The 26,603-nt window shown below is 51.0% G+C and overlaps 2 protein-coding genes across 7 annotated transcripts in view; one reads left to right on the forward strand and one right to left on the reverse strand.

Moving 5' to 3' along the window:
- Positions 1-10,012, forward strand: part of DNAH10 (dynein axonemal heavy chain 10) — a 175,380-nt gene extending 165,368 nt beyond the window's left edge. The window contains exons 69-79 of one of the 2 annotated variants that reach the window (XM_031936393.1): positions 490-673; positions 2,208-2,408; positions 3,084-3,293; positions 3,473-3,568; positions 4,207-4,378; positions 5,163-5,294; positions 5,459-5,670; positions 5,763-5,930; positions 7,166-7,346; positions 8,442-8,587; positions 9,141-10,012. In XM_031936393.1, the coding sequence (XP_031792253.1) occupies positions 490-673; positions 2,208-2,408; positions 3,084-3,293; positions 3,473-3,568; positions 4,207-4,378; positions 5,163-5,294; positions 5,459-5,670; positions 5,763-5,930; positions 7,166-7,346; positions 8,442-8,587; positions 9,141-9,287 (1,849 nt within the window). In that variant the 3' untranslated portion in view covers positions 9,288-10,012. The remainder of the gene's footprint in view (positions 1-489; positions 674-2,207; positions 2,409-3,083; positions 3,294-3,472; positions 3,569-4,206; positions 4,379-5,162; positions 5,295-5,458; positions 5,671-5,762; positions 5,931-7,165; positions 7,347-8,441; positions 8,588-9,140) is intronic. The other variant, XM_026457372.2, reaches the window with a different exon arrangement.
- A 201-nt stretch (positions 10,013-10,213) lies between these two features.
- Positions 10,214-26,603, reverse strand: part of CCDC92 (coiled-coil domain containing 92) — a 35,830-nt gene continuing 19,440 nt past the window's right edge. The window contains exons 1-6 of one of the 5 annotated variants that reach the window (XM_023206094.3): positions 19,448-22,578; positions 18,421-18,491; positions 18,025-18,117; positions 17,100-17,246; positions 16,500-16,541; positions 10,214-11,633 (exon numbers count right to left, since the gene is read on the reverse strand). In XM_023206094.3, coding sequence (XP_023061862.1) covers positions 10,861-11,633; positions 16,500-16,541; positions 17,100-17,246; positions 18,025-18,058 — 996 coding nt within the window. In that variant the 5' untranslated portion in view covers positions 18,059-18,117; positions 18,421-18,491; positions 19,448-22,578 and the 3' untranslated portion in view covers positions 10,214-10,860. Of the gene's footprint in view, positions 11,634-16,499; positions 16,542-17,099; positions 17,247-18,024; positions 18,118-18,420; positions 18,492-19,447; positions 22,579-26,603 lie in introns of those variants that run through there. The other 4 variants (XM_023206104.2, XM_023206115.3, XM_023206087.2 and 1 more) reach the window with 4 other exon arrangements.

Here is a 26,603-nt window from a genome sequence, read left to right on the forward strand (position 1 = left end):
GTCAAGCTACTAAGGAAGCTGAGGTGGGAGGATGGCTTGAGCCTGAGAGTTTGAGGCTGCAGTGAGCTATGATAGTACCACTGTACTCCAGCCTGGGCAACAGAGTGAGATTGTATCTCTCAATTAAAAAAAAAAGAAAAAGAAAAAACCCACACACAAAACTCAAAATTCAAGATGTGGACCATTCAGGACACACCTGTGGAACCTCAGGGGTTTGTGCCATGGGCACGCCCACCTGGAGGGCAAGCTGAGGTGCACAGCTCAGCACAAACCAACTGAATCGAGCGTGCAGGGGGTACAGGAGTTCCCCATCAGGGTGGGAGACATGCATAGAAACTAGAATCTAAAACGGAAGACTGCAAAGAGCTATTCCAGATGAGGGGTCGGAAGGTTCTGGACCCTGGAGGAGGCAGCACTGATCAGACAGACCAGCCCCTGGTCTGGAGCTGTCCTCCTGGGAGAGTTTTCTGACTGTGTTTCTTTCACCAGGTATGTGCAGCCCCCAATGATCAGCTTTGAAGCTATTTTTGAGCAGAGCACTCCAAATTCACCTATTGTGTTTATCCTGAGTCCTGGCTCTGACCCTGCCAGTGATCTTATGAAATTGGCAGAGCGAAGTGGTTTTGGAGGAAATCGCCTCAAATTCCTTGCAATGGGTCAAGGTCAAGAAAAGGTAATTTGTGGCTGAAAGGAACAAGCTCTACATTTAGGGGAGGTCCCTGGTGTCTGCTAAGGAGGAGCTAACCTCGATTTAAGCTGAGAGTGCCACGCCACAAAGAAGTTGGATGCATTTCTGAGCAAAGAAGCAGTAATGAAACACTGGGTAGATGACAATAATAGTTATGATTTCACAACCTTGTGTTGTGATCATGGTGCTGTGCTTTTCTTTTTCCTTTTTCTTTTCTTTTTGAGACAGGGTCTCGCTCTGTCACCCAGGCTGGAGTGCAGTGGTGCGAACACAGCTCGCTGCAGCCTCAACCTCCTGACTGTTAAGTGATCGTCCTGCCTCAGCCTCCCCAGTAGCAGCTGGGACTACAGGCACGCATCACCATGCCTGGCTAATGTTTTTTGTATTTTCTGTAGAGAAAAATACAAATATGTCACCATGTTGCCCTGGCTGGTCTTGAACTCCTGGACTCAAGCGATCCTCCCACTTCGGCCTCCCAAAGTGGGATCACAGGCATGAGCCACGGTGCCCAGGCTGCGCTGTCTTCAAAGCCCTTACACACACAGTCCTTACCTTCCTTAGTCCCTGAACAGCCTCATTGCAGATCAGAATTACGATGGCCCCAGTTGCATGGCCAAGGGAGTGGGTCGAGAGAGGCTGAGCCCAGGACCATCCAGGACAGAACTGTGGCGCAAATCCTCCTATCCTTCTGAGCCAGAGAGCTTTCTTTCCTGAGATCTTGCCTCTCTGCATCATAGTGCTCCCTGCTAGAACTTGCTACGCAAGTTCAGTACAATGTGGGACAAAGCTTGCAGGAGAAGCCTGTGCGTCAGCAAGTGTGATGGTCGCAGGCATGCGTGTTGGGGTCAGAGGGAGCTGACTGCCAGTCCTGGCTTTGCTATGAACTGCGAGGCTTTGGGTAAGCCCCTCTGCTGCTGAAAGCCCCTGGGTGAGATGAGGATGGCCATACCCATGCTGGATGGCCCAGAAGGCAAGCCCTGGGCACCAGCAAGGCGGGCCAGCTCCCTCAACCACAACACTGAAAGAAGCGATTGTAACATCAGCGCTCATGTGTTTTCAGCCATTTCAGAAACCAAGGCTTGATTTGGGTGTTTAGCTTGTTTGTGCTTGAATTACATTTGGGAGGGGACATGGTGATTGTTTTCCAGGCCTAGGGCCCCGAAGATCTTACAGTGGCCACGACAATCCCTGCTTCCTGGTAGGCTTTAGCTGGTCTGTTGCAGCCCTGCTCAGGAGTCCTTGGGACAGGAGTGACTTTGTGGGAGAAGCTGGGGTTTCTAGGGCCAGGGAGGCTGATGAGTGCAAAATGCTAACCCATCTTCCAGGCTGTGTGTGACCAGCTCAGCGCACCCACGGGGCCCATGGGGTTTTTAAAAGATGGTTTATTTGAAGTCTCCTTCTGTAGCTCCTGGATCCTTGGCTTTCTTTTGGCTGCTGCTGGAGCTGGCCATCACCTTTCTGTGGGGGTGGAGTTTGGATGCCAACTCCCCCCTCTCCTCCTACCTCTCCCCTGGCGCAGGTGGCTCTGCAGCTGCTGGAGACTGCGGTGGCTCGCGGGCAGTGGCTGATGCTGCAGAACTGCCACCTCCTGGTCAAGTGGCTGAAAGATCTGGAGAAGTCCCTGGAGAGGATCACCAAGCCCCACCCAGACTTCCGCCTGTGGCTCACCACGGACCCCACCAAGGGCTTCCCCATCGGGATTCTGCAGAAGTCCCTAAAGGTCTGGCTTCAGGATGGACACCAACATGCCCAGCACCCAGCTTCTCAGACCACCACCACATTGCCATGGGGCCGGGTGTGCGTGTGTCTGTGTAGAAACAAACCTAGGCTGCAGTTGAAACCTCGCGGTTGAAACCCTTCTCATCCCATCTCTCTCTCTCTTTAGAGGGGGCCGCTGTCCTGGGTGGGTGTTTGTGAACCCCAGGCCTATCTCTACCAATTCTGCATGTGTCCCTAACAATATCTAGGCTGCTTTTCATAAACTTCATGCCCTCCCGCCCCTACCCCATAGCCTGCAGTTCTCTAGTGCTGACTGCAGGAGTTTTGGGTGGTTTATATGCCCCATTTAATTTATTCTCCAGCAAATTCTTTTGGAAAGGTTTTGTCATTCCCCGTCTCTCTCTCTGGGGAGGTGGAGGGAAGACTTTACTTTCATTCTATAGTAAAGGATCTCATGGTTCAGAGGAAGGTCAAAGACCCTTGATCCTTGACCCTGAGAGCCAGAACATCTAGTCCTTTAACTTCTTAGCCTGGGCCCTGGACAAGAGACTTTAGCTATTGGAGGTCTCAGACAGATGGCTCCGCAGAGAGGAAGGAAAGCGCAGTGCCTGCATTGTGCACACTCTTCCAAGCTTGTGGGCCTGCGGTCTCCATCACTGCGTTTTCTTTTCTGAAGGTTGTCACTGAGCCGCCCAATGGGCTGAAACTTAACATGAGGGCAACTTACTTCAAGATCTCTCACGAAATGCTGGACCAGTGCCCGCACCCTGCCTTCAAGCCGCTGGTCTACGTGCTGGCATTCTTTCATGCTGTGGTGCAGGAGAGAAGGAAGTTTGGGAAGATTGGCTGGAACGTGTACTATGACTTCAATGAGTCTGACTTCCAGGTGACAGCGGCTGCTTCTCCTTGGAAATGGCTTCCTTAGGCGGCTGCTTCCTCCCCGACTTTCCTCTGAGTTCAACCACAGCAGGGTTGCGCCGTTCCCAGCAGCCTTTTCAGAAAAGTATCAGAATGTGAACAGCTTGGTGGGTTTCAGTGTAACTGAGTGTGTTCTCTTCTTTTAAGGTCTGCATGGAAATTCTGAACACATACTTAACGAAAGCCTTCCAGCAACGGGACCCGAGGATCCCGTGGGGCAGCCTCAAGTACCTAATTGGAGAGGTAGGGGTGAGCGGGGATCCTTCTGCAGGTGCCTCTGGAGCTACAGAGCTGTGGTCTTGTGCCCCTATTTTCCTCTGAGCCCTCAGAGCCAGCCTCTTCTGCCCCTGTTCCCCTTGGGTCTCTGTGACATTCTCTCTGCTCTCACCCAGTTGTTATTTGTCCTAAGTGAGCTCTGTTCACTGAGAGGTTCCTTGAGCTGGATCCATGGCTGGGGATCCAGGCTAGGCATCCTCTAGCCCCTTGCTTCCGCTGTCACTGTGTACAGAGCTCACAGGAAGCTTCCCCGGTGGTCTGCACACGGCTCGAGCAGTGACATCAATTCCAAAGACAGAAGCAGCTGCTGGCTTCTTTGGCTGTTTGTTTGATGTGTTTGGGGGACTTTACTTGCTGCACAGGGGCTACCAACACTTTCTGAGGGCTTCTTATTGCTTTGGGCCCTATCCCTTGGGAAGCCAGCAAAGCCACAGATCAATTGTGTGAACAGTGGCCCAAAAGGTTATGCAAGTCAACAGGTTCGAGCCTTGCAGCAGCCAGGCTGTAGGAGTCTCTGACCCTGGGCGCGCCTCTGGCCGTGGGCCCCCAGGGTGCACACAGAAGGTTCTGAGCTCCTGGCTGGCTCTCAGGCCCTCTAATTTCAGGTCATGTACGGAGGACGGGCCATCGACAGCTTTGATCGCCGCATCCTGACCATCTATATGGATGAGTACCTGGGGGACTTCATTTTTGATACTTTCCAGCCATTCCACTTCTTCCGGAACAAGGAAGTGGACTACAAAATCCCTGTTGGTGATGAAAAGGATAAATTTGTTGGTGAGATTTCTCAGACATGAAAAGATTTTCGAGGCTTTTTCTAAGGGAGACCAGACATTTCAACTGGTTCCTCTCCTGGTGGGGCTCCGTGGCTGGTCAGGTGTGGTCTGTTAAGCCTGTTAGGTGGCTTGGCAGACAATTCCTGGCTGCAGAGCTGATAGAGTTCAGATTTCCCATCCTGCAATGATGCTAAATAAATCAGAGTCCACCTGGAAGGGCAGAGTGGCCACAGTGAAGCTCACTGAGCCTTTTTCAGAAAACATGAATATACAGCTGGACTGGGTGTGGTAGTGTAGAATTTTTACATTATAAACGTCATTGGCCGGTCATGGTGACTTGCACCTGTAATCCCTTCTTTGGAAGGTCAAGAAGGGCAGATCGCTTGAGCCCAGAAGTTCAAGACCAGCCTGGGCCACCAAGGAAGATCCTATCTCTACAAAAAATAAACAAAAAATCAAAACAAAAACAAAAACAAAAAATTAAACAAAAAAAAAAAATAAAACATTAGTCGAGTGTGGTAGTGAACACCTGTAGTACCAGCTACTTGGGAGGCTGAGATGGGAGAAATGCTCGAGCCCAGGCAGTCGAGGCTGTAGTGATCAATGATCACGTCAGTGCACTCCAGCCTGGGTGACTGAGTGAGACCCTGTCTCAAAAAAAAAAAAAAAAATCACCCTCTAAACAGTAGAAATTAGTCTTGCATGTCTGAGGACTCTGAGGCTGTGGGCCCTGAGAAAGCACAGGTGGCTAGATAGTGCCACCTCCCTTGTTCTCTTGATTGCAGAAGCCATTGAGGCCCTCCCACTTGCCAACACGCCAGAAGTGTTTGGTCTCCACTCCAACGCTGAGATTGGCTATTACACACAGGCGGCTCGAGACATGTGGGCTCACCTGCTGGAGCTGCAGCCTCAGACAGGTAAAGTCTTACTCAGGAGGACTTCATTAGTTTGAGTGGGGTTTTACGATTGCTTCTTGTAGCCCTCCCACATTGCTGATGCCTTTCCCAGAACCAGAAGGCTCAGGAGGCTCCAGTTCTACACATAGATGCCTTGCTTTCTCTGAAAAGTGTCCTGGTTTTAGGAGAATCCAGCAGTGGCATCAGCCGCGATGACTATATTGGTCAAGTGGCCAAAGACATAGAAAACAAGATGCCCAAAGTCTTCGACTTGGACCAAGTGAGGAAGCGCCTTGGAACAGGAATCTCCCCCACTTCAGTGGTGCTCCTGCAGGAGCTGGAACGCTTCAACAAGCTTGTGGTCCGGATGACCAAGTCTCTGGCTGAACTTCAAAGGGTGAGCCTGTCTCTCATGTGTAGATTACTGCCTAGGTATGTGGCGCCTGGGGTTCTGACAGCGTGCTGCCGATTGCTCTTGATTCTAAATAGGCCTTAGCTGGAGAAGTTGGAATGAGCAATGAGTTAGACGATGTGGCCAGGTCTCTTTTTATCGGGCATATCCCTAATATCTGGAGAAGGCTCGCTCCTGACACCTTAAAGTCCCTTGGAAACTGGATGGTCTACTTCCTGCGGCGGTTCAGCCAGTACATGTTGTGGGTAAGAGGCACGTCACTACCTCCTCTCTGTCTGCCGATTCAAGTGTCAACCTAGACTTCCTCAAACCACCTCGCAAGCCCCTCTTTCCATGTCCCAGCAGTAACCTCTGTTAAAGTTTACTGGGTGCTCTGGAAATGGTCTGAGATTCTTACAGGCGTATCTGTAGCTTTCGTTTTTCCTTTTCTTTTTTCTTTTGAAGACTCTGAAGCATACTATGCATACCCGATTATTTTATCTAAGCGGGTATCTTGGCACTTGTTCCATATTAGTACACAGAAAGCAAGCTTGTTCTTTTTTAGAGTATGCCATTGTGCAAATGTTCCATATCCTTTCTCTTCCTTCTATATCCTGAAAATATGGTAACTGTCTACATTTAGGTGGTTACTATATATATATTTTTTTGCTAATACGAATAACATTCTGGCGCACATGTCTATGAATATGCATAGGGGTGTATTCCACGGATAAATTCTGACAGTGGAAGAGTTGGATCAAAGAGCGTGTGCATTTTAAATTTTGATAACTCTTGTTGGATGGTTCTTAGAAAGGCTGAAACCACAGTCTATGAGAGTGCTTCTTTCCTCACCTCTGCAACACTGTATTCTTAACATTTTGGATCACTGTCTCCCTGATAGGTGAAAATAAGATCTCATTGTTTTGCTTTGCATGTCTTTAATTATGGTGAGCCTGAGTGTATTTCGCATGCTTTACAGATATTTTGTGTTGGCTTTTTCTGTGAATTGTCTTTTTGTATCTGGATTTCATTTTTAGTAAGGTCTCCATCTTTCTCACTGATGTTTAAGAGCTCTTTGCAAATCAAAGAAATTAGCCCTTGGTCTGCTGTGTTGCAGATATTTCTCCCAGCTTGTCATAAGTCTTGACTTTGCTTACGTTATTTTTTCCACAGAAAAGCTTTACATTTTTATGTAGTCAATCCTACAAGGCTTTTCTTTGTTATCCTGGGCTTTGTATTTCCTACTCCATGATATGAAAGCATTCATTGGAGATGTGGCCTAGTACTTTTGTGGTTTTATTTTTATATCTAAATCTTTGATCTATCTGGAATGTGGCAGTCCAGATTGTTTTTCTCAAATGGGCAGCCAGTTGTGCCAACGCCATCTTTTGCCGCTCAGGTGAAATACATCTTGTATCATAAACTAAACTTCCAGGCCAGCTTTGACCTGGCATTGGATGGCAGCCCCAGGCTCCCAGCACTTGCCCTCTCTTCTCTCCAGGTCACCGAGGGCGAGCCCAGCGTGATGTGGCTCTCGGGGCTGCACATCCCTGAGTCCTACCTCACGGCGCTGGTGCAGGCCACCTGCCGGAAGAACAGCTGGCCGCTGGACCGCTCCACCTTGTTCACACAAGTGACCAAGTTCCAGGACGTAGATGAAGTGAATGAGCGGGCGGGACAAGGTACCGTCAGCTCATCAGGGATCCACAGCCTCTCACTTAGGATTTCTCTCCCTGAGCCACCTCCAAGTCAAAGGGATAGGCATAGTGTGGGCCTCGATGGGCCAGGCCATGTTTGAAAGGCAGCCTGCTGCAAATATTTCCTGTGTCTGTGCACTGCCCATGTCGTAACACCTCTGAGGGTGGATACAGAAGTTTCTCTTCCACTTTCTCCGTTGAGACCTGGGGTCTATGGCAGGGGAGACCTGAACCATGTTCACTCTGCTAGCTCATGGGAAGTGGGCTCCTAGGGCAGAATTAGCTCTTGCAAAAACCATCAGGTGGCCTTCCTGTAACCCTTTACGGGGCCAGGGGCATGGGAGCCACAGAGCAGTATGGACTAACTTGGTTGGAACTCTTTGATTATGCCGTAACTTCAGGTCCCTTAGACACTGGTTACTGACTCTGTAAACGAGAGCTGGAAACTGCTGTTTCCCTGGGGCCATGTTGTCTTAAGAGTTCATTTAACTGCAAGGAACAAAAGCTCTTTTGAGATGGCTTAAGGAGTGGGGACTTACAGTAAAGATGTAGGGACTCTCCAGCTCTCAGTGGCGGGGGAGCTGGCAGGTGTCTGGGCTGCCACTCTCTCTGGGGCCACAGGCGTGGGCTCCTCTCTTCTCCTCTTTGTATGTCTGCTGGGTCCCCCTCCCCGGGGACCACTTTCTCTGTGAGGCTTCCACTTCCTGCTCCCCGGCCACTTCGGCTCACGGGGTAGCCAGGGTTGCCGTGGTGCCCATTCTGACTCTGGTGCCATGTATCTTCCTAGCCTGGGGGCCCAGGGTGGTCTAAGTCCATCGACCTTGGTGCCTCATTCCTGGGGGAGAGGCCACCGCCCCGCACCCACTTCTCTGGGCCATGGGGGAGGGCCACGGGGTGTCCTGTCTGAGCCGCTCCTCCACAGAGGGAAGGTGGGCAGAACAGAAGTGCTGGAGAAGGGCCTGGGCTGTCCCCAGGGCGCTGGGGAGGAGGCCAGCCAGTGGCTTGTGTGTGTCGCTGTGTGCGCCTGATGGCAGGCTGTGGATGCTCCGGTTGTATCCAGTCTCTTCCTTGTGTCTGTAGGATGCTTTGTCTCAGGACTGTACCTGGAGGGTGCTGACTGGGATATAGAAAAAGGATGTCTTATCAAGAGCAAACCCAAGGTGCTGGTTGTGGACCTGCCGATCCTGAAGATCATCCCCATTGAAGCCCATCGCCTCAAGCTGCAGGTGAAGGCCCCAGCCCCTCCTCTCTGACACTAGAGCCCTTCCTCTTCTGACTGTAGTTATGGCTGAGGTGGTTTCCAATAGTCCTGCTTTTAAAGACAGGGGCGCCTAAGCTTTATGGGCTGGGGAGAGTCTTGCAGCCGTGATAAAAGCTCTGGATAGCCGCTTCCCGGGAAAGGCGCGGCTACATGTGTGTGGATGCCGATCCTTCCAGAGGTGTCAGGCTCAAGTTGTGATCCTGTGGTCAAGACTAACCAAGGGGAGACTCCCTCCTTTCTTGCAAAATGCTGCAGACGTTGCCCGAGTCATGAAGTGTTCCCTCTGGTGTGGACGGCAGATGCCTTCTGCTCTGCCTGGGCCAGGGCCCACTTTTAACCAGTGTCAGTGTGGAGCCAGGTCCCCGTGAAGCTGGCAGAGGGCGGCCCTGCACAGCCCCAGCCTCGTGCGTTCTCAGGTGCAGTCTTGCACGGGGGCCCCTGTCAAGACTTACACTGCCCCTTTGCCTTTATCCCTCTGCACCCTCTCCCCCTCTGCCTCACCTGCCTCTCCCTTGCAGAATACCTTCCGGACCCCCGTCTATACCACCTCCATGAGAAGGAACGCCATGGGAGTCGGCTTGGTTTTTGAAGCTGATCTCTTTACCACGAGGCACATCTCTCACTGGGTGCTGCAAGGAGTATGCCTCACCCTGAATTCTGATTAACCTTTGGGTGAAGAAAACTGCTTAATGAATTCGGAGCCTCGGGCTGGTTGGGAAGAGTGATAGGGTCTGCTGTCATTTCTTGGGGCCTCTCAAGAGGCAGGAGGGGGACACTGATTTTTCATTTGAAATCAGCCATTTAAATCTCTTTCCATACAAATTAACCTGAATGGTTTTATTTTTAATACTACTTTTTAAAAGGAATTTATATATAATCAAAAAGTAAATATTGGAGAGTATTTTAAGATGTGTGGAGTTTTCTTTTCCTTCTCAAACACCTGATTAGGCAGACGTGCCTGAAATACATAGCACTGGCACAAGTGAGAATCCTAATGTCATTTCCAAAGGTGTGTTTTCAACGATCCAGGTCTGCTTCAGCAGATGCTCCTTTTTGGCAAGAAGGAAGGGCTGCTGATGATGGGCACACAGCAGAAGTGGCCAGAGTCACCTGGAGCCACTTCTCCCCCTTCCAGAACTCTCTGGCCCTAGCTTCTTTGGCTCTGACCTGCTACAGTGACTGTGAGGTTGTTGAGCTTAGTGTTTAGTTCCTGCATGAGCTTCTACCCCCAGCCTGCCTGGGTCTGTGTGGGGTCAGGTGAGGACATGGAACCTCCAGGACCAGTGGTCACTGGGCACCCCTTCCCTCTGTGCACGACGAGGCTGGTCTGGAGCCCTGGCTGGCCACCTGGAGGCAAGGGGTGGCTTCACTCCATGAGGGAGGGGAGAGGCTAGCAAGGGCAGCACAGTGGGCAGACACCATCAGAGGCAAAAGCAGCTTCCCACAGAGCTCAGGAGCGCAGCACATTCTAAGGACTAGCTCTGGGCAGGGAGGAAGCAGGAGTGGCTTCTGGGACCTGGGATTGCTCTCCCTCCTGCAGTCTCCTAGCCCTCCTTCAGGTGTTCAATAAAAGACACAAAACAGAAGGAAGGCGGGTTTAGAAAATAAAGTTTGTTGGGATCTGAAACATTTTGGATAAAACTAACAAAAAAAATATGAACACACATTCTGGTTGTGGTGCCATGAGGAGTAGCGTCATCTTATTTAGTTCCTTGAGATACACACACGGCTGCTCGGTGATCGGTGCCGCCCTGGGAAAGGTTGGTCAGGAGGTGACAGGGTCTCCAGGAGGAAGTCAGGAGGTGACAGGGGTCTCCAGGAGGGAGCAGCGGCTGCTCGGCCAGGCTGCCCTGGAGCCTGAGGATAAGGTCAAGGTTGGTATGTGTTGCTCCGACTTGAGAATGAATTAGGTGTGTAACTATGTGGCATAGTGAACATCAGGAGTGACGCAGCCGTGGCCTGGGCTTTGTCCGCAGCGCACTTAGGTTACACGGAGCGGGATCAGAAGCAAGCGATTCGGCACACAGGCATTTGGCCACAGCAATTAGGAAATACATATTCTGCAGCAGGGACACAATCATATTTTGGTGTGAAGAAGAGGGCAAGAGGAGCAGGAGAATTGGTCGGTAGGTGTGAAAAGAGTTTGGCATGCATGGGAATTAAACAGAAAAGGTGTGGCTGAGATTTCCTAGTGGTGCTCACAGTGCATGGACAGCGCGGGGTGGGGCCCGGCGGGCTTCACACAGTTCTGTCCGTCCCTGAGTGCTTCCTCACCACCTTGCCTCCGTTCACCTGGTCAACCGCCAGGGTCTTCACCTCGGGCTGGGCCTGCGGCGGGGTGGCGTGGTGGATCCGATGCGCCACCCCAACATGGGCCTTGTGCGGCTTTTCGCGGGCCGGGCTGTGCTGCTCGCTGCTTCGGTCAGAGGCGATGGGGGGGATGACGAGGGGCCTCTCTTTGATGAGGTGGACCTCGGCGGACTCCCTAGCCAGTAGAAATGGGGTAGGGTCGGGCATAGCATCCACTGGTTCCCGCAAAAGAAGTTTCCTGCTCTCTGCCCCGAATCTGTAGACCTCTTCAAATTCCGGGTGCAAGGGGGCTGAGAGGCTCTTTTTCATGCGGCGGCGAGGCGTTTCAGGTAGCTTGTCTTTGGGGGGTGCTGGCTTGTAGCTGGCCAGCACGGGGCTCCCTGACGGGCTGGCATCTGAGGTCCCGCTGGAGCTCATGAGCTTCTTCTTGGCAGCGTGCAGCTGGGAGGTCAGGTAGGCGATGGTGCCGGCCCGCTGCTCCAGCTCGCTAGATAGCAGGGTCAGCTTGTGACTCTTGGCCTTCAGCTCCTCCAGGTACTTCTTCTCCCGCTCCTTGATGGTGTTCTCCAGCACTGTGATCATCGCGTTTTTCTGCTCCAGTTCTTTCAACAACTCAGCATTTTCGTTCTCTTTCACTTTCAGTTGGGCTTCCAGCTCTTCACATCTTTTCTTTAATTCGCTGCTTCTAGAAGTCCCATCTCCTACAAGAATAAGCCGAGGAAGGAGGTTGAAGAACTCATTAGACTGAGGCTGAGTGGTGAGGCCTATGGGGCAGGCGGACCTGTCTGGTGGGGGCCCTGTCTAGGCTGTGGGGGCCATGCAGAAGGCAGGGCTGTGGGGGCTCTGGAAAGGCCCCTCCCCTCCCGAGGTGGGGAGATCAGGGCATCTCAGAGGCCCTTTCCAGCTCTTAGTTCTCTGGCTTACTGCATAAAAGAATGTCTCTGAACCTTAAAGATCCTGAAGTTAAAAGAGGCAACTGCAGAGTATTAGACCTCAGCACACACTTAGGATTAAACTGGCCGCAAATCCTTCTGTCTGTTCAGATGGCATTTATGAAATGCCTGCTACATTCAAAGCACTGTTTTGAAACTCAAATGTTCAAAGAATTTTCCATGTCTATTGCATTAAAACTCCGATGTTTAGAGAAGAGGTGTGGTGCTGTCACTCTGCTCTGCCGCTGGCCTCCTCTCTCGCCCCGCTCCCCGCACCACACACGCACAGAGACTCTTTCCCACTTCCTGCTCAGAGTGAGCTGCTTCATCTCTGTGGCTGCTGCCCTTGGCCCCTCGCTGCTGCCCTAACACTTCGGGCCTCTGCCTCCTTCTGCTGTCCCTGGGTGCCTGTCCTCACCCAGTCCTTCAGCACATGCCAGCTGCCTCCTCCTGCTCCTCTGGTGACTGCAGTCCCTGGTCACCTCACACAGCGCCCTTGGCTCTCAACCCTGGGTAGTCCTCCTGCTCCTCCTAACCTGGCTGGCTGGCTGGCCATCCTCCTTGCCTGGCCCCTGGGAAGTTCTTTCTAGACTCTTCCTTGCTGGTCTGGAACTCACCTTGAGTGTCAACTCCCGATTCAGTGTCTCCTGAGCACCACTTCTCCAAGTAAGTCTCCATCAGACACACCCTCAAGTCCAGATAGCTGCTCTGCTTCCTACATCTTGACTCTCCCAGGGAGACTGGATGCAGTCGCCATCCCCAGCCTCCCCTCCCTGACTGCCCTTCTGCCGGCTGCTCAGTGCTGCCCCCTCCCTGCTCCTCCAGCCGGCCTTGGTCCCACCTCCTCTCTGGTCTTCCTTTCAGTCCATCCTGTACTTAGGAAGCTTGGTCACCCCCTAAGTATTCTTGTCCTCTGTTCAAAATGGTTCCTCACTGCCTAATAAAACCCAAACTGCCAGATGCCTTCCAGTTCCTCAATCTGTCCCGAATGTTATCTGCTCCCACATAAATCAACGCTTCCATCACTCTCCCTAAGCTGCCACCTCTTGTTCTGTCTCTATTGTACCTTCTATCCTTGACCTAACTCCAGACCTGCACACCCAGTTTCCCTGTACCAACTCCACCACCCAAGGCCTGCCTAGGCACTGGACGCTGCTGGATGTCTTTCCCAGGCTTCTGTCTCACTTTGAATTTTCCCACCTGCCTAAGCCAACAGCAGCTCTGCAGTGTGTCCCGCCAGCAACTCGGAGCTTTTGAGGGCCCACGGCTGACTGGACTGGTCTTGTGCAGGGCACTTGCATGTTACAAGCTCGCTGCAGGTGATGTGCACTCCTCGACTTAGCATGGGGTCACGTCCCGAAAAATCTAATGTAATTTGAAAATACCGTTAAGTCAAAAGTGTGTTTTTGATATTTTCAGCTTACCATGGGTTTCTCTGGACATATCCGTGGTAAATCAAGGAGTGGAATGAATGTGTATTGCCCCATGCAGTTGAAAAATTTTAAGTTGAACCATTGCGAGCTTCTCTTTTTAAAAAACATGTCTGTGTGTATATATGCAGGTATAATGTCAGCAAATGACCTCCCTAAAAAGGATGCATGCAGTATTACCTTTCATGAGGTTTATTTTTTTGCCAAAAGGAAAATGTATCCTGAAACACAGTTTCAGAAGTAAAGAGAGAGACAGACACACACACATATGACTCTATAGACACTGTAAGACCCAGGAGCCCAGCTACCTGGGCTGAACCCCTGCAACCTGAAATGCTGACCTGGGCATGGCACTGGGCCTGGTACCCACTGTCCTTCCCCCAGGGCCTGTGGGACAACAACCCATGCCTGTCTCAAGGCCTTTGCTTTCAGCCCACACTTGGTTGGACAGTGGGCCTTGGGCTCCTTCCGAGGAAGGGCTGCAACCTCAGGCCTTCAACCACATCCCTGGCCTGCTGTGACCATCCTGGGATTTTCTTCCCCCAGACAGTGCTGCAAAAGGTTGATGGACGTTTGGAACATTCAGGAACAAGGCTCTCCCTGGGCTTCTCTCATGTCCTATGAGGGGCAGCCCACAAAGGCAGAAGGCCCTGGCAGTCAGACTGGGGACTTGGATTTGTGGGGCACCTGTCAGATGAAGATGCAGGTTCAGAGATGTCAAAGAACCTGCCCAAGGCCACACAGCCCCTCTGAGTCAGAGCAGAGGCCCGAATCTGGGGCTCACTAAGCATCACTCTGGTTCTTTTGGCCACAGCATCCTGAGAGAAGCTTTTCCTGGACATTCTCCTTATCATCCTTCCTTGAGAGTCATCTAGCTGTGCTGCCTTCTCCTCCAGGGTGCAGCCTTGGCTCCGGGCTGTTTGCCGGCCCTGACTTGAGCGGGCCGTCCTATGGGAAGGAGCTGGTGCGACTCCTCCTCCATCCCCAGCTCCGGAGAGCTGCTTCGGTGACTGTCCTTCCTGAGAATCAGCACCTCCTGTTTTGCCAATTTCTTGCTCTTTATAGAAAGCTTCACTATACCTCCTCCCCTGTACATACCCCCTTTCTGGAAATTTCAGTCTTCCCATGAAAGCCTGGTGCACACTGAGCTGACAACAGCAACTGATGCTGGTCTCCAAACGCCACACTGCTGAGCCTGCCCGAGCGTTAGGGCACCGCAGTGCTTCTAAACCTGCGCTCCCAGGGCCAGCCCAGACTTCTGGGGTCACAGCCCCCAGGGGAGGGAAGCCAAGCGTCTATGCTGTACCCTGGGTCCCGGAGCTGCTTGGAATTGGGCAAGTTTTGGGTGCACTAATGTAAAACAACAATTTCACCACTGGGAAGGGAGACACCCCCACTGGAACCATCTGAGAGGCTTTTCAAACTGCCTCTTCTAAGACACAGCCCTTGCTGTGAGGACCCTGCTGCTGCTGGGAGCACTACATCAGGTGGGTGGGCAGGCAGGCGGCCTTGGGACCTGGGGCTGAGAACCTTGAGAGGCCACAGGGTAAAAGTGTGCTTCTTCAGATTAGCCTGGGCCAGGAGGGGACAGGGAGTGAGGACACCCTGGCTTCTGTGACACGGGTAGCTCCTTTCCCAAGGCTTCAGTGGTGGCAGGTGTGGACGCTGGAGGTCCCCAATGTCAGGTTGAAACCCTGTTCCTCTGCATTCCCAGAGGCCCAGCTCCCGGTCCCAGGGCTTCGGGGGAGGTCCGTGGTGTCCCTCCGCAGGGAGACTTCTGAGGACAGGCTCCTGTTCCACCATCCCAAGAAGCCCATGGCGCCTTCCCTACCACACACAGACAAAAAGACGTCTGGGCTCCTGAGAGGCACACTCAGAAGGCTGTAATATGAGCAATGCAAATGGAGAAAAATCAGTGCTCGGTAATCCACTAAGGCGTGGTGGAAATGGTCCGTGTCTTTGACAGAGAACTGGACACTCTCAGGAATAATAACTGCCATTGTGAGGCCTGTTTAGAAAAAGGCATTGTGGGGATGGAGAAGTTCTTCTTCAAAGTTTCTTGAAACCATAAAGAGCTTGTCATTTCCTTGCTCTATGTATGTCTCTATGTATGTTCCCATGCAGCTGCTCTGACTTGCCGCGGCATGCCTGGACAGGGCTAAGTGAGCCCCAGACCATAGTACATGCTGTTCCTTATTTGGAAACCCTCCTGACCCTCTCATGACTAGCCTCCTCTCTTCTTAGTCCTCTTTCCCCTTTGCCTATTTAGGAAAGTTTCAAGCTTTTAACCAATCGGGTTAAGCTTAGAATGTGAGGTCCCATTCCAGCCAATGGAAACGGGACACAGTCATAGGGCAACTGCATCAGGTTATGAAGATTATAAACGTCCTCGTCTCCTTTGTTCGAGTGTGCTCTCGTGGCGAGACTGCTGGCGGGTTGCACCCTTTCTGCAGAAAGTAAACTAGCCTTGCTGAGCCATCCATTGCCTTGGTGTGTTCTTCCTGACGTGATAAACCTGTTTCCAACAGGCGTCTCTGCACAAACATGGATTCAGCACTCTCCAAATTCCCACCCTGTTCTGGGGAGCAGGCTCTTTGCAGCAGGCACAGAGAGCCCTGGGAAGGCCTGGGTTTCTGTCTCTCCTCTGGCAGCCAGCAGGCGGATGCCCTTTGGGGTTCCCTGAAGTCCTGGAGGATTCTGGACGGGGGAAGATTCTGGGGCTGTAGTCCAGAGAAAGCCCTGGATCCTCAGGGAGCTGTCTAGTAATGTGACCGCTCGCCCGCCAGCATTTAGCGAGCAGCTGCTCTGTGCCAGGCCCATGCCAGGCGGCAGCGACACAGAGGAGCGGGGGCGGTTCTGCCCAATGCTGCTGCTGCTGTTCCTCCTCCTTTTGGGTTTAAGTCACAGCTATTTTTATGTCCTGATTACACAAGGAACACATGTTCATTGTAGGAAAAATCAGAAAAACATATAATAGGCATTCCAAATATATGTGTCAGTCAAAAGAAAACAAAATCACTCATCCCCCTGCCCACTAATAACCACTTGCCACACGGAGGGATCCAAACATCCTTCTCATCTTCCCTTTGAGAGCTCAGGCCACACGCGTAACTCTTCCTAGCAAGTGTGTGACTAGTGAAAACGGCACCGACACATACCACAAAGGGAAAGGTACTGTCATTTACTTCTGGGGAGGAGTTCTTACCTGTCTGTTCCGAACTTTTGACTGTCAGCTCATATGTTAAATCTAAAAGGGAAATGTTACACATTAATTCTGTTACCATACATTTCAAAATCTTCATCAGCTTTGAAAATGCAAAACCGATGCCCACGATTGGCCAGCAAGTCCTACCCAGACAGAGCAGGGTTTGGCAGCAGGAGAGGCGAGCATGAGAGCAGCAGAAAAGATCAGGGGCTGCTGTGCTCCCTGGGGTCAGAGGGTACCCTCTGTTCCCCCAAACTCCCTTCCCCATTCCCCCACGACATAGCCCAACCATCCAAAACAAGTCAGCAGCTGGCTCTATGTATTACACAGGTTATATCTTGGTTATCAGTTCCAAAATGCATTGGAGATTCTAACCATTGTATTTTAATCTCTTTAAGTCCTCAGTATGCCAAGAAAAGGCTTTGCAGCTTTATGCTCAGTGCATCTTGATTATGCAATGATGATGATATAAGGCATTCAGATGGACTCCTGCAATGACGATGGGAGCTGGGGGCAGGGCAGGCCTAGCACGTTCTGACGCTGGGCTCTGCCGTGCCCCATAGCTGCCCCCCGCCTGCTCGGGCCTGCTCCCCAATGTACCTGTGCAGTGCTGCTGCAGCCGCCTGATCTCGGAGTGCAGCCCCTTGAGCGTGCTGGCATGCTCCCGCTGAAGGAACAGGAGGTTCTTCTGTGCGCTGTGCAGCTGGTTCTCCAGGTTTGTGGCTGCCATGCTGACATCCAGGGGACCTGTGGGTAACACAGACCCTGGCTGCGGTCCCTGAAAAGGGTCCCAGGGCTGCCTGTCCTCCTTGGCTCTGGGTGCAGAGGGGTGTGCACCTCCCAGGAGAGAGCAGAAGGAAACCACAGCGCCTGAAGGGCAGGGCGCGGGGGCACCAGGGCTACACTCCCATCACTGCAGGGAGGCCCCAGGCCAGGGACAGCAGCCTCTGCTTCCTGAGCACCTCGGGGTGTGCCCTAGCACTTAGCACCATGCCTCGCACACGAATGAGTGAGGCCCACTCCACCGTACAAAGTCACTTCCCTTTACTCATGAGGAAACAGATCAAGAGAGGCAGATTCGCGAGCCTGGGGTCACACGGCCAGTGAGGTATGGAGCAGGGATTCTAATCCAGGGACCCCCGTTTCCAAATCCTGTCCTCTCCACGCACCACCTCACCCCAACAGACTGTGACTGACCAAATCACTCCCAAAAGATTTCCCGGACCAGGAAGCACTGACAGCTTCCTCATGGGAAAGGTGGCACCTGGGAAATGGGCCAAACATTTCCTCTAAATGGCATCTGGAGCCGGCCAAAGTAAGGAGGGAGAGCTGGGCTGAATTCCAGAGGGAAGCTCCCTGCACTTCACAGCACAGAGAGGAGCCACAGACCCTTCTTGGGAAGGTTTGAGAATGTATCTCATGGGGCCAGGGGGTGGCCCAGGTGTCTGGAGTCTGTCCCCAGTGCTTGGCCCCTCCCAGCCCCAGCTTCCAGCATCTGATGCTCACTCAGGGCCCCAGACTCTACCTTCATCATAACTCGAGAAATGTGGTGAAGTCATGGGTCTTTCTGGAAAAGCTACCAGAGTAATTCAAGACGCTTGTACAGCACTGAAAAATACTGAGGATGAAATGTGGGTTATTTGCTTATAAATTATTATTGTAAACACAGAGCCTCAGAATGCATTTTTCCTAATTTGCTATTCCAGAGAACCCTCCGTAAAGGAGGTACAACTTCTCAATGGCTCCTGGGACACAGCCCATTTGTAGGATGCCACAATGGGACCGTTTTGGAGATCCTGACACACCCAGGCTGTCACTGCTTCAGACGTGTCAATTGCTTGTCAATTATCTGTACGATCAGTGATGTGCATGCACACTAGCTCTGGAGCTAGGACGAGTTCATAACGAACTTCAGACATACACTTTCGTCACACGAAGACACTTTCCAGGCGCTGCTCAGGGGAAAGCCACAGACTCCACTCCAAGGGCAACCTGAGAATGCAGAGAAGGAAATAAAACACGACGGAGCTCACTAAGGGGAATGAACGATGACACATCCTAAAAAGGACCAAGAAAAAGAGAAACAAGAGGCCCTTTCAGTTGGTGACAAAAACTGGCAGGAGAGGGCCGTGGCCCCAGAACACGGCGAGTAGTCTCGGGGGCACCTCGCCATGAGCAACGATTGGGCAGAGCTGATCAGAAGCCTTGAAATTGGTCATCTCTCTGAACTAGCAATTTATTTTTAGGAACCTGCCAAAGGAAAATTATTACTTTTGTGTGAAAAGGGGTAGCTGTGAGAATGGTCATCACTATAGTGCAGTTTACAGTTGGAAAAGACTAGAAACAAACTCAAAACCGACAACAGGGAGTGGGTTAAAAAACTGAAGATGACCATTTCTAGGCATGTTTCTATGAAACAAAGCATAGATCTCCCTGGCCTCTGACTCCCCTCGCACCAGGGTGCAGACGATGGCAGAGTTGAGTTTCTATCAAGCAGGGCTTTCCTCCGTGGAACTGTGAGCAGCCTTCTGGCAGGAGCAAGAACGGATGTTTCTGTCCCCAAAACCGTCTCGTGCTGTAACCGCAAACTCCTGTGTAGGCTGCTGGGCCAGACGCTAGTTTCTAAGTGGAACCCCACAGTTCCTGAGATCCCAACACTGTCTGCACAGCACGTGGCCTTGGAGGGCGCTGACCTTAACAAAGGAGCCAGCTACGACAGGGCAGGTTCAGCATGTGGAACGTGTGCCGCGTGCTTGCTGTGGAAAGGGCGAGCACTTTCTGACCTTGCCTGTCCCTCACAAAGCAGAACGCTTGAAAGCGGAACAGCCTCAGTGTCAAAGGAAGGAAAATCCCAGGAGTGCCTGAGAGCTGTCAGTAGCGGTGCCTACATTTTCCTTCGACTCAGCAATCCGGAGTCATTCACTCTGGCATCAATTCGAGCACCTCACCTGGAGGCTGAATCCCGAAGAGCTGAAAGCGGTTTGGAAGTGGGAACTCTAGCAGAGCTGCCTGACCACTACTTCCAAAGGACAGACTCAAATCCAGGATTCTGTTGGCTGATGGAAGAAGCAGAGCCCATGTGAGAAAGAAGCATTGAAATGTGATCCAGAATTTAGTAGGTCTCAGATGACAGGAGAGCTGCCCTAGGCCTAGCATCCTACCTCTCACAAATGCTGTCCCCAGCTACACAACCTGGGGGTGGACTTGACGCTGGCATCCCCTGCCATCCACTTCCAGTCCATGATGTCGCTGGCATCCTGCTTTGAAAGCAGTTCTCAGATCCGCTCAACTGTACCCCTCGCCACTGCTGAGGCCGTCCTCACCCTCACCCGAATCCCTGCCAGAAAGCCTCCCCTGTCCTCTCCTGCCTGCTCCATTCTGCTCTCCATGTGGCAGCAGAGTGATTTGGTTTTTTAAATGGAGACTGCTTAAAAACCTCCAACGGTTCCTGCTGCTCTGAGAATCGGACTGGCCTGCCCGGCCCTGTGACTGGCCCCACCACCCTCACTTCTCCTATCCCCAGGGCTCCTGGTGGCACCAGCTTTCCTCCGGGTGCTTCTCCCACCCTGGTGCCCTCTCATGGCTCCTCCTCTGCCCAGAACACTCTTCTCGGGCCTCTCTCCTGCCCACCTCTCCTGGGTCTGCACTGTCTACTTATCCTTTAGGTCTCAGTAAAAGTTTACTTCCTCCCGGAAGCCCTGGCCCCCAGACTCGGCACCTGGTGCATCACCGCCCTGTCCCCAGTTCTAGTCTGTGTCTGGGAGGGGCTGTAAGTGTGAGTCTATTCCCCACCTCCTCGCACGGACTCCAGGCTGTTCACTGCTGCACCTTAAGCCCTAGCACAGTGCCTGGCACCCTGGAGGCCTGCAAATGGGTCCCCGCTGCCAGTCTGTGGAGTGCAGCTGTGGTGCCAGGGGAATGTAAGGGCTTCAGGGTTGAAAAGCCTTTGTTTCCATGGGCTTCCTATTTAGGTGCTTCCTTTACAGGCATACCTTGCGCAAAGAAAACAGGATATACTAAAACACCCCGAAATGACACGACCACCTTACCCGCCATGGTGGCACAAAATGGGATGCGCCTATATGTAGAGGTCAGTATTTTCTTCTACATACCCCATGGGGGCAGAGGGGAATGGAGTAAAAGTGTTGCCAGCAGCCATCCCTATCATAGTGTGGTATTACATTTTATTTGTAACAAATTTAAATGTGATTCAGTAAGTACTCATACTCTAACTGCCTTGGTCAGTCAGCAACTTTGAATCATAACAACACTGTATTTCATTAATCCACTGTTCTAACTGCAGAAACACAAAAGCGTCCTTAAAGTGTCCCATTATGACGGGCAGACAGCCTGGAGAAGAAAAGGCACGCGAGCAGGGAGAGTGTGATCACGTAACATGTGGAGCTCGCCAGTAAGCGCTGGTGAACCGCTTAGAGCCCTCACAGTGGGGGACAAAGGTCTCCTGGCCTGGGGCATTTCACTGTCACTCTCCCCTTCTTCCACACTCTGTGCTGACTTAAAAGGCCCTGACATGGAGATGCCATCTGTGCAGGGCATTCTACAGCTGTTAGGATATTCCTGAATAAGACAGGTCCACTTGGGGCCAGGGAAACAAAGCACATCTCCAAATGGTATCCAGATTACTCAATTATTTTCTCATCAGCTCAAAAGAATAACAATATCACTGGCTTTCTGGGGGCAAAAGAGTTGCCACGGCTTAAAAGACAGTGGTGTTTTCCATTGTGATCCTTCACTACTGAAGAGAGGTAATCATTGTGATGATGTCACACTCCCAGTACTGTGGCATGACTGAAGCCACCGAGGCATCCTGTTCAGGCTAAGGAGACCCAGCCAGGAGATGCACATAATTCAGAGGGAGAAATGGAGTTGGTCCCAAGAGACTTAATTCAGTATCAGAGACGCTTTAGAAACATGAAGGAACATTCATGACAGATCCGTAATAGGGTCAGCGTGGCGGATGACAGGAGAAAGACAGGGCGTCTGCTGCAGATGAATAACGCCGCCTGCTGAGTAAGGGCACTCACCCCGTCTTAGCTGTGTGTCAGCCAGGAATGGAGAGCAGCTCATCCAGCCCGTCTGGCAAAATGCTTGCACTTTCTGTGTCAAAAGGGCATATGCTACAAATTGTGTGCTCTTTGTACTGTAGCGCTCCGTCCTGAGGCAATCCAACTTTGTTCCTCAGCGTTGCTGGGAGCCATCCACAATCTTAGAGTTATTTGCTCAACGAAAGGTGGCAAGGCCAGGACACTGGTCCTCTTCCCTCCTTGAGGATGCTGCCCATGGCTGCAGATAATGGGGCTCCAACTGACTATCACTCTGGGGCTTAGTCACGGCCGCCAGGGGCCAGCCCCCCCAGGTGACTGTGCACAGCTCTGCTGGTTTCTCTCCCCAGAGAATGCCAGCAGAAGCAATGCAAATGGGTACTTCGAAGGTCAAAGTCCTGCTGAATAGGTGACCTTGATCAGGACTCAAAGGTTACATTTTTTCCTATGGCAAATCCACCAGGTACTAAATTAATTTACTGTTCACTCTACATGTTCAGAAAATTAATACTCAAAAAAGTCTTTTCATTCCAAATCCTATAGAGGTAGGCTCTGAAGACGTGGCAAGACAGCTTCCTGGGTGGGGGCGTGCACTGCTGTCATTTCCTAGTGTCAACGTGTCTGAGGAAGGCCCGGCCTGGCCGAGTGCGCTCTCCAGCAGCGTGAGGACAAGGGGCCCTGTGAACAGCTCAAGCCGAATTCCATTTTCCTTCCAAAGTGCTGTCCCTTCCTCTCAGGGCACTAATGTAACATGGCGACATAATTCTATCCATGGACCACCTGACTTGCCCGAGCACAGTGTTCTTTCACGTTACTTACGTCACTTGCTCTTGCAACCCACCGCTGGGGAAGAGAGGACGCTATCCCATAAAAAGAGAGAATACACACCAATAAATGTATCTAAGCCTTGCCGCTTCTCCTAGCCCGCAGGTGATGTGGTGACAATCCCGAGGTCTGGGGCAGATTTAATTTCATGCAGAAATTCAGATGCTTTCCAAGTTGTGCACATCAAGTCTCTAATACTTTGAAACTGCAGAGGAAAAGCAAACACAGCCCACAGAAGTAGCCTTTTGGCATGGAATGGAAGGCAGCATTTCTCCAGAGTCCAGAGCACAGGGCCAGGCCGTCAGAACAGCACTGCTCGCACAGAGGCTGGATCCACTGGCTCTCGAGGGTCCACGTTAGAAAATTACACAGCTGTAAAGGCACTGCCGACCACCCAATACGGCAAAAAGACTCACTAATGACTCTTGCTCGTAATACCAGCAAAGGTTCCTAGGAAGCTGGGTGAGGGTGGGGCTTTCTGGGCCAGGCTAGCGCCTCAACAAAGCAGCAAGGCTAGCTTAGGAAGAAAGCACAAAGTATTCCACCCTGTAGCAGGTGTGTCCTGGTTCCTGGGATCCCAGCAGGTGCCCAGTCCCAGGGCCAGGGGGCAGACTCATCCTCTTCCCCTGCAAGCCAGGTGGATAGGAGTCCTCTGGGGGCTGAGTTAGCAATAGGCTATTCCTGGGAAAAACCAGCAGCACTCGGCTGCCAAAAACAGCTCTGGTGTTACCCGTGGGAGGAACTAAGGCCAGACTTATCTTCCCCCTTTTAAAAATATGCCTTTTCCTTTAGTGTCTCTCCTGTGTGCACACCCTCCTTGCACAAATTTTCATGGTCAAGCATATTTCTCATCACGTTGCATCTCTCTTTCTTGGGACCAAGCCCCACTTCTCCAGAGGCCCTCCTCAGTCTGCCCTTCCCAGCCGCACCCCACGGGGTCCCCTCGGGGCTGTGTGCTTGTCAACACTGGTGTCCTCTAGCCCCTGGCATGGCCTGGACCCCTCCAACACAGGGCCTTTGCACACCTTGTTCCCTCTGTCTAGAACTCTCATGGCAAACCATTTCCTGACCCCTGCCTCATTAGCTTCCATTCTTCCCGCACATCTGAACTCACATATCACATACGTGCTGCAGATAATTTCCTACCACTTCATAATGGCACTGAGTGGAGAGCTAAACCAGAACTACACTGCGTTTGCCAGAAAGCACTGCAGTAGCATGAATCTGAACACCACCTCACCCCACCATTTCTCAACATTCCAGAAGCAATATTCTAATGTATTCCTGAGACATTTCCTGGACAAAAAGAAATGGAGTATCTTCGGTAGGAAAGGGTCAAACCATTTAAAAATGCGAGATTGTTTCTGGGCAATCAAGAACAAACTTATCTTTTAGCTGAACACAAAGCCTGTGGAAATAGGGTAATAATTTTAGAATCTAAAAAAAAATAGCACACTACCACTCAGGTGGTAGCTGTGAATTAGTTATAATGAGCTCTTTTAGATTCTAGTCATGAATAAGTTATGACCATTCACATTTGGTTCTCTCCTGCCATGAACACCGGGAGCCCCGCTGCCCTCTCTGTGCACTTTTTGAAAGGCCCTGACCTGGCAGCACTGCCTGGCCTTTAACAGGGCACAGTGTCTCAGCGTTTGTGCACAAGGACCTCTGGGGGCTTTTCTGTGGGAATTTTCTGTACTGCTCTGGTGTCCTATAGCTTAAGCGTTGCCATCAAGAAAATGAAGGCTGGCCAGGGAACAAAGGCAGCAATTGCAGTGATTGAATGTAACAGGAGGATAAAATGATTCCTAGCAGGGAGGTGGTTTTCTAAGTAGATTCATGGAGTCAGAAAACATTGAGGGTAGAATAAATCTTCAACATCAGGCATCCAACACCCTTTGTTTCAAGATTAAGAAACTAAGGCCCAAAGATCTGCTTAATACAATGGGATGAAAGAGACTGGCGTGGACAAACTCTTGAGACATTAGACCATGCTTGGGGCGGTAACTGACCCCTATCTTGTTACCTCAGTCATCGTGATATCTGACTCATGGGGTGGCTTTAAGTGCTAAAAGCAACCAGGATGGGCCTAGCATAGAGTAGTGCTCAATGAATGTTAGCTATATTATTTTTATGTAAACATTGGTCAATAGTCCTATAAACATACCTCAAGATTGTTTACTTAGCCAACTAGGGTATTTCCTGAATATTATCTAAGTACGGAAATGAGCTAGCAAAGAAATTCCAATTACTTCCAAAAAGGGAAAGATAAAAGCAAATAGAAGCATTTTCTGGGACCTCTATCTCCATTTTCACTGGAGAAGAGCCATTCGGGGAGGCAACTAGAGAGGCAGGCAGAGCAAGGCGCCCTGAGGGACACGAAAGCCTGCTTCTCCCTTTGAAACCATCTGCAGTACTTCAGGAGGCTAAACAACGGTCCACGGCTAATTAGGCCATCAACTCTCGATCCCAAAGACCTGCTTTTAAGAAAGGCCACTCACCAGCTCTGAAAATGGATACTGATGTTACCTGAACTCACCATCACCTGGATAAACTGTTTTGCATGGTAGGACCCTATTATTCCTACTTGTACATATATCTAAGAAATTCAACTAGTGAGTGAGCTGAAATCTCTAAAAGTTAAAGCAGCAATAAAAAGGGACAACATTTCAAGGAAGGGTAAGTACTCAACAATGACTCCAGGAATATTTTGGTAAAAAGAGTAAACACAATTACAAAGTGGAAGCAAAAAGCAGAAGGCAAAGGTGCAATTATGTTTTAAAAAGATAAAACATCTTGTTGATTAGTCATTCTTAAAGAATTGGGTTTTTTTTTAATCTGGCAAAAACAGGTGTGGTTGAGAGCTTAGCACAAGAGTCAGAATCTTGGGTTCCAATTCTGACCCTGCCATATCCGAGCTGCAGCCTCTCTGAGTCCTCACCTTTCTCTTCTATAACATGAGAAATAATCAAACTTACATGATACAGTGACTGGGAGGGTAAAATGAGAGTTTTTGTATAAAACATTTTGCAATGTGTCTGGCTTACTGTGATAAAGTGGCAACTGAACTAAATTTGGACTCATCCAAATGTGGAAACTTTGGATGGGAATGTTTTGTGGGTTCCCCTACTCTCGGCTAAGCAGCAGACGTCTTTTAATAGGCACGTCTCTAAAAGCTGGAAGAGGAAAGAAAACTCCAGTAGCAACCAGAAAAAAAAAAAAAAAAAAAAAAGATGTTTTTGCAAAATAATCACCACACAAAATAACCTGAATGTCTGTCAATAAGGGGCTAGCATGGCACATCTGAAGTATGCAATAATTAAAAACAGCATAGATCTGTATTTACCAACAAGGTAATACGTCTATGATAGGTTAAGTTTTTAAACAGTATGTTAAAAACTGTACATATATTTTCACATTTTTGTATATGTGTAGAAGGATATACACCAAAGTGTTAAAAATCATTTGTCTCGGCCAGGCACAGCAGCTCATGCCTGTAATCCCAGCACTTTGGGAGGCCAAGGCGGGGGGATCATAAGGTCAGGAGATGGAAACCATCCTGGCTAACACGGTGAAACCCTGTCTCTACTAAAAATACAAAAAAGTAGCTGGGTGTAGTGGCACACACCTGTAGTCCTAGCTACTGAGGAGGCTGAGGCAGGACAATTGCTTGAACCTGAGAGGCGGAGGTTGCAGTGAGCTGAGATCTTACCACTGCACGCCAGCCTGGGTGACAGAACGAGACTCCATCTCAAAAACAAAAACAAAAATCAGCTGGGCGTCGTGGCATCCGCCTGTTATCCCAGCTACTGGGGAGACTGAGGCAGGAGAATCGTTTGAACCCAGGAGGCGGAGGTTGCAGTGAGTTGAGATCACGCCACTGCACTCCAGTCTGGGCAACAAGAGGGGAAACTCCTGGCCGGGCGCGGTGGCTCACGCCTGAAATCCCAGCACTTTGGGAGGCCGAGGTGGGCGGATCACAAGGTCAAGAGATCGAGACCACGGTGAAACCCCGTCTCTACTAAAAATACAAAGAATTAGCTGGGCGCGGTGGCGGGTGCCTGTAGTCCCAGCTACTAGGGAGGCTGAGGCAGGAGAATGGCGTGAACCCAGGAGGCGGAGCTTGCAGTGAGCCGAGATCGTGCCACTGCACTCCAGCCTGGTGGACAGAGTGAGACTCTGTCTCAAAAAAAAAAAAAAAAAAGAGGGGAAACTC

Source organism: Piliocolobus tephrosceles, chromosome 10 (genome assembly GCF_002776525.5).
Source record: "Piliocolobus tephrosceles isolate RC106 chromosome 10, ASM277652v3, whole genome shotgun sequence".
Classification (NCBI taxonomy): Eukaryota; Metazoa; Chordata; class Mammalia; order Primates; family Cercopithecidae; genus Piliocolobus; species Piliocolobus tephrosceles.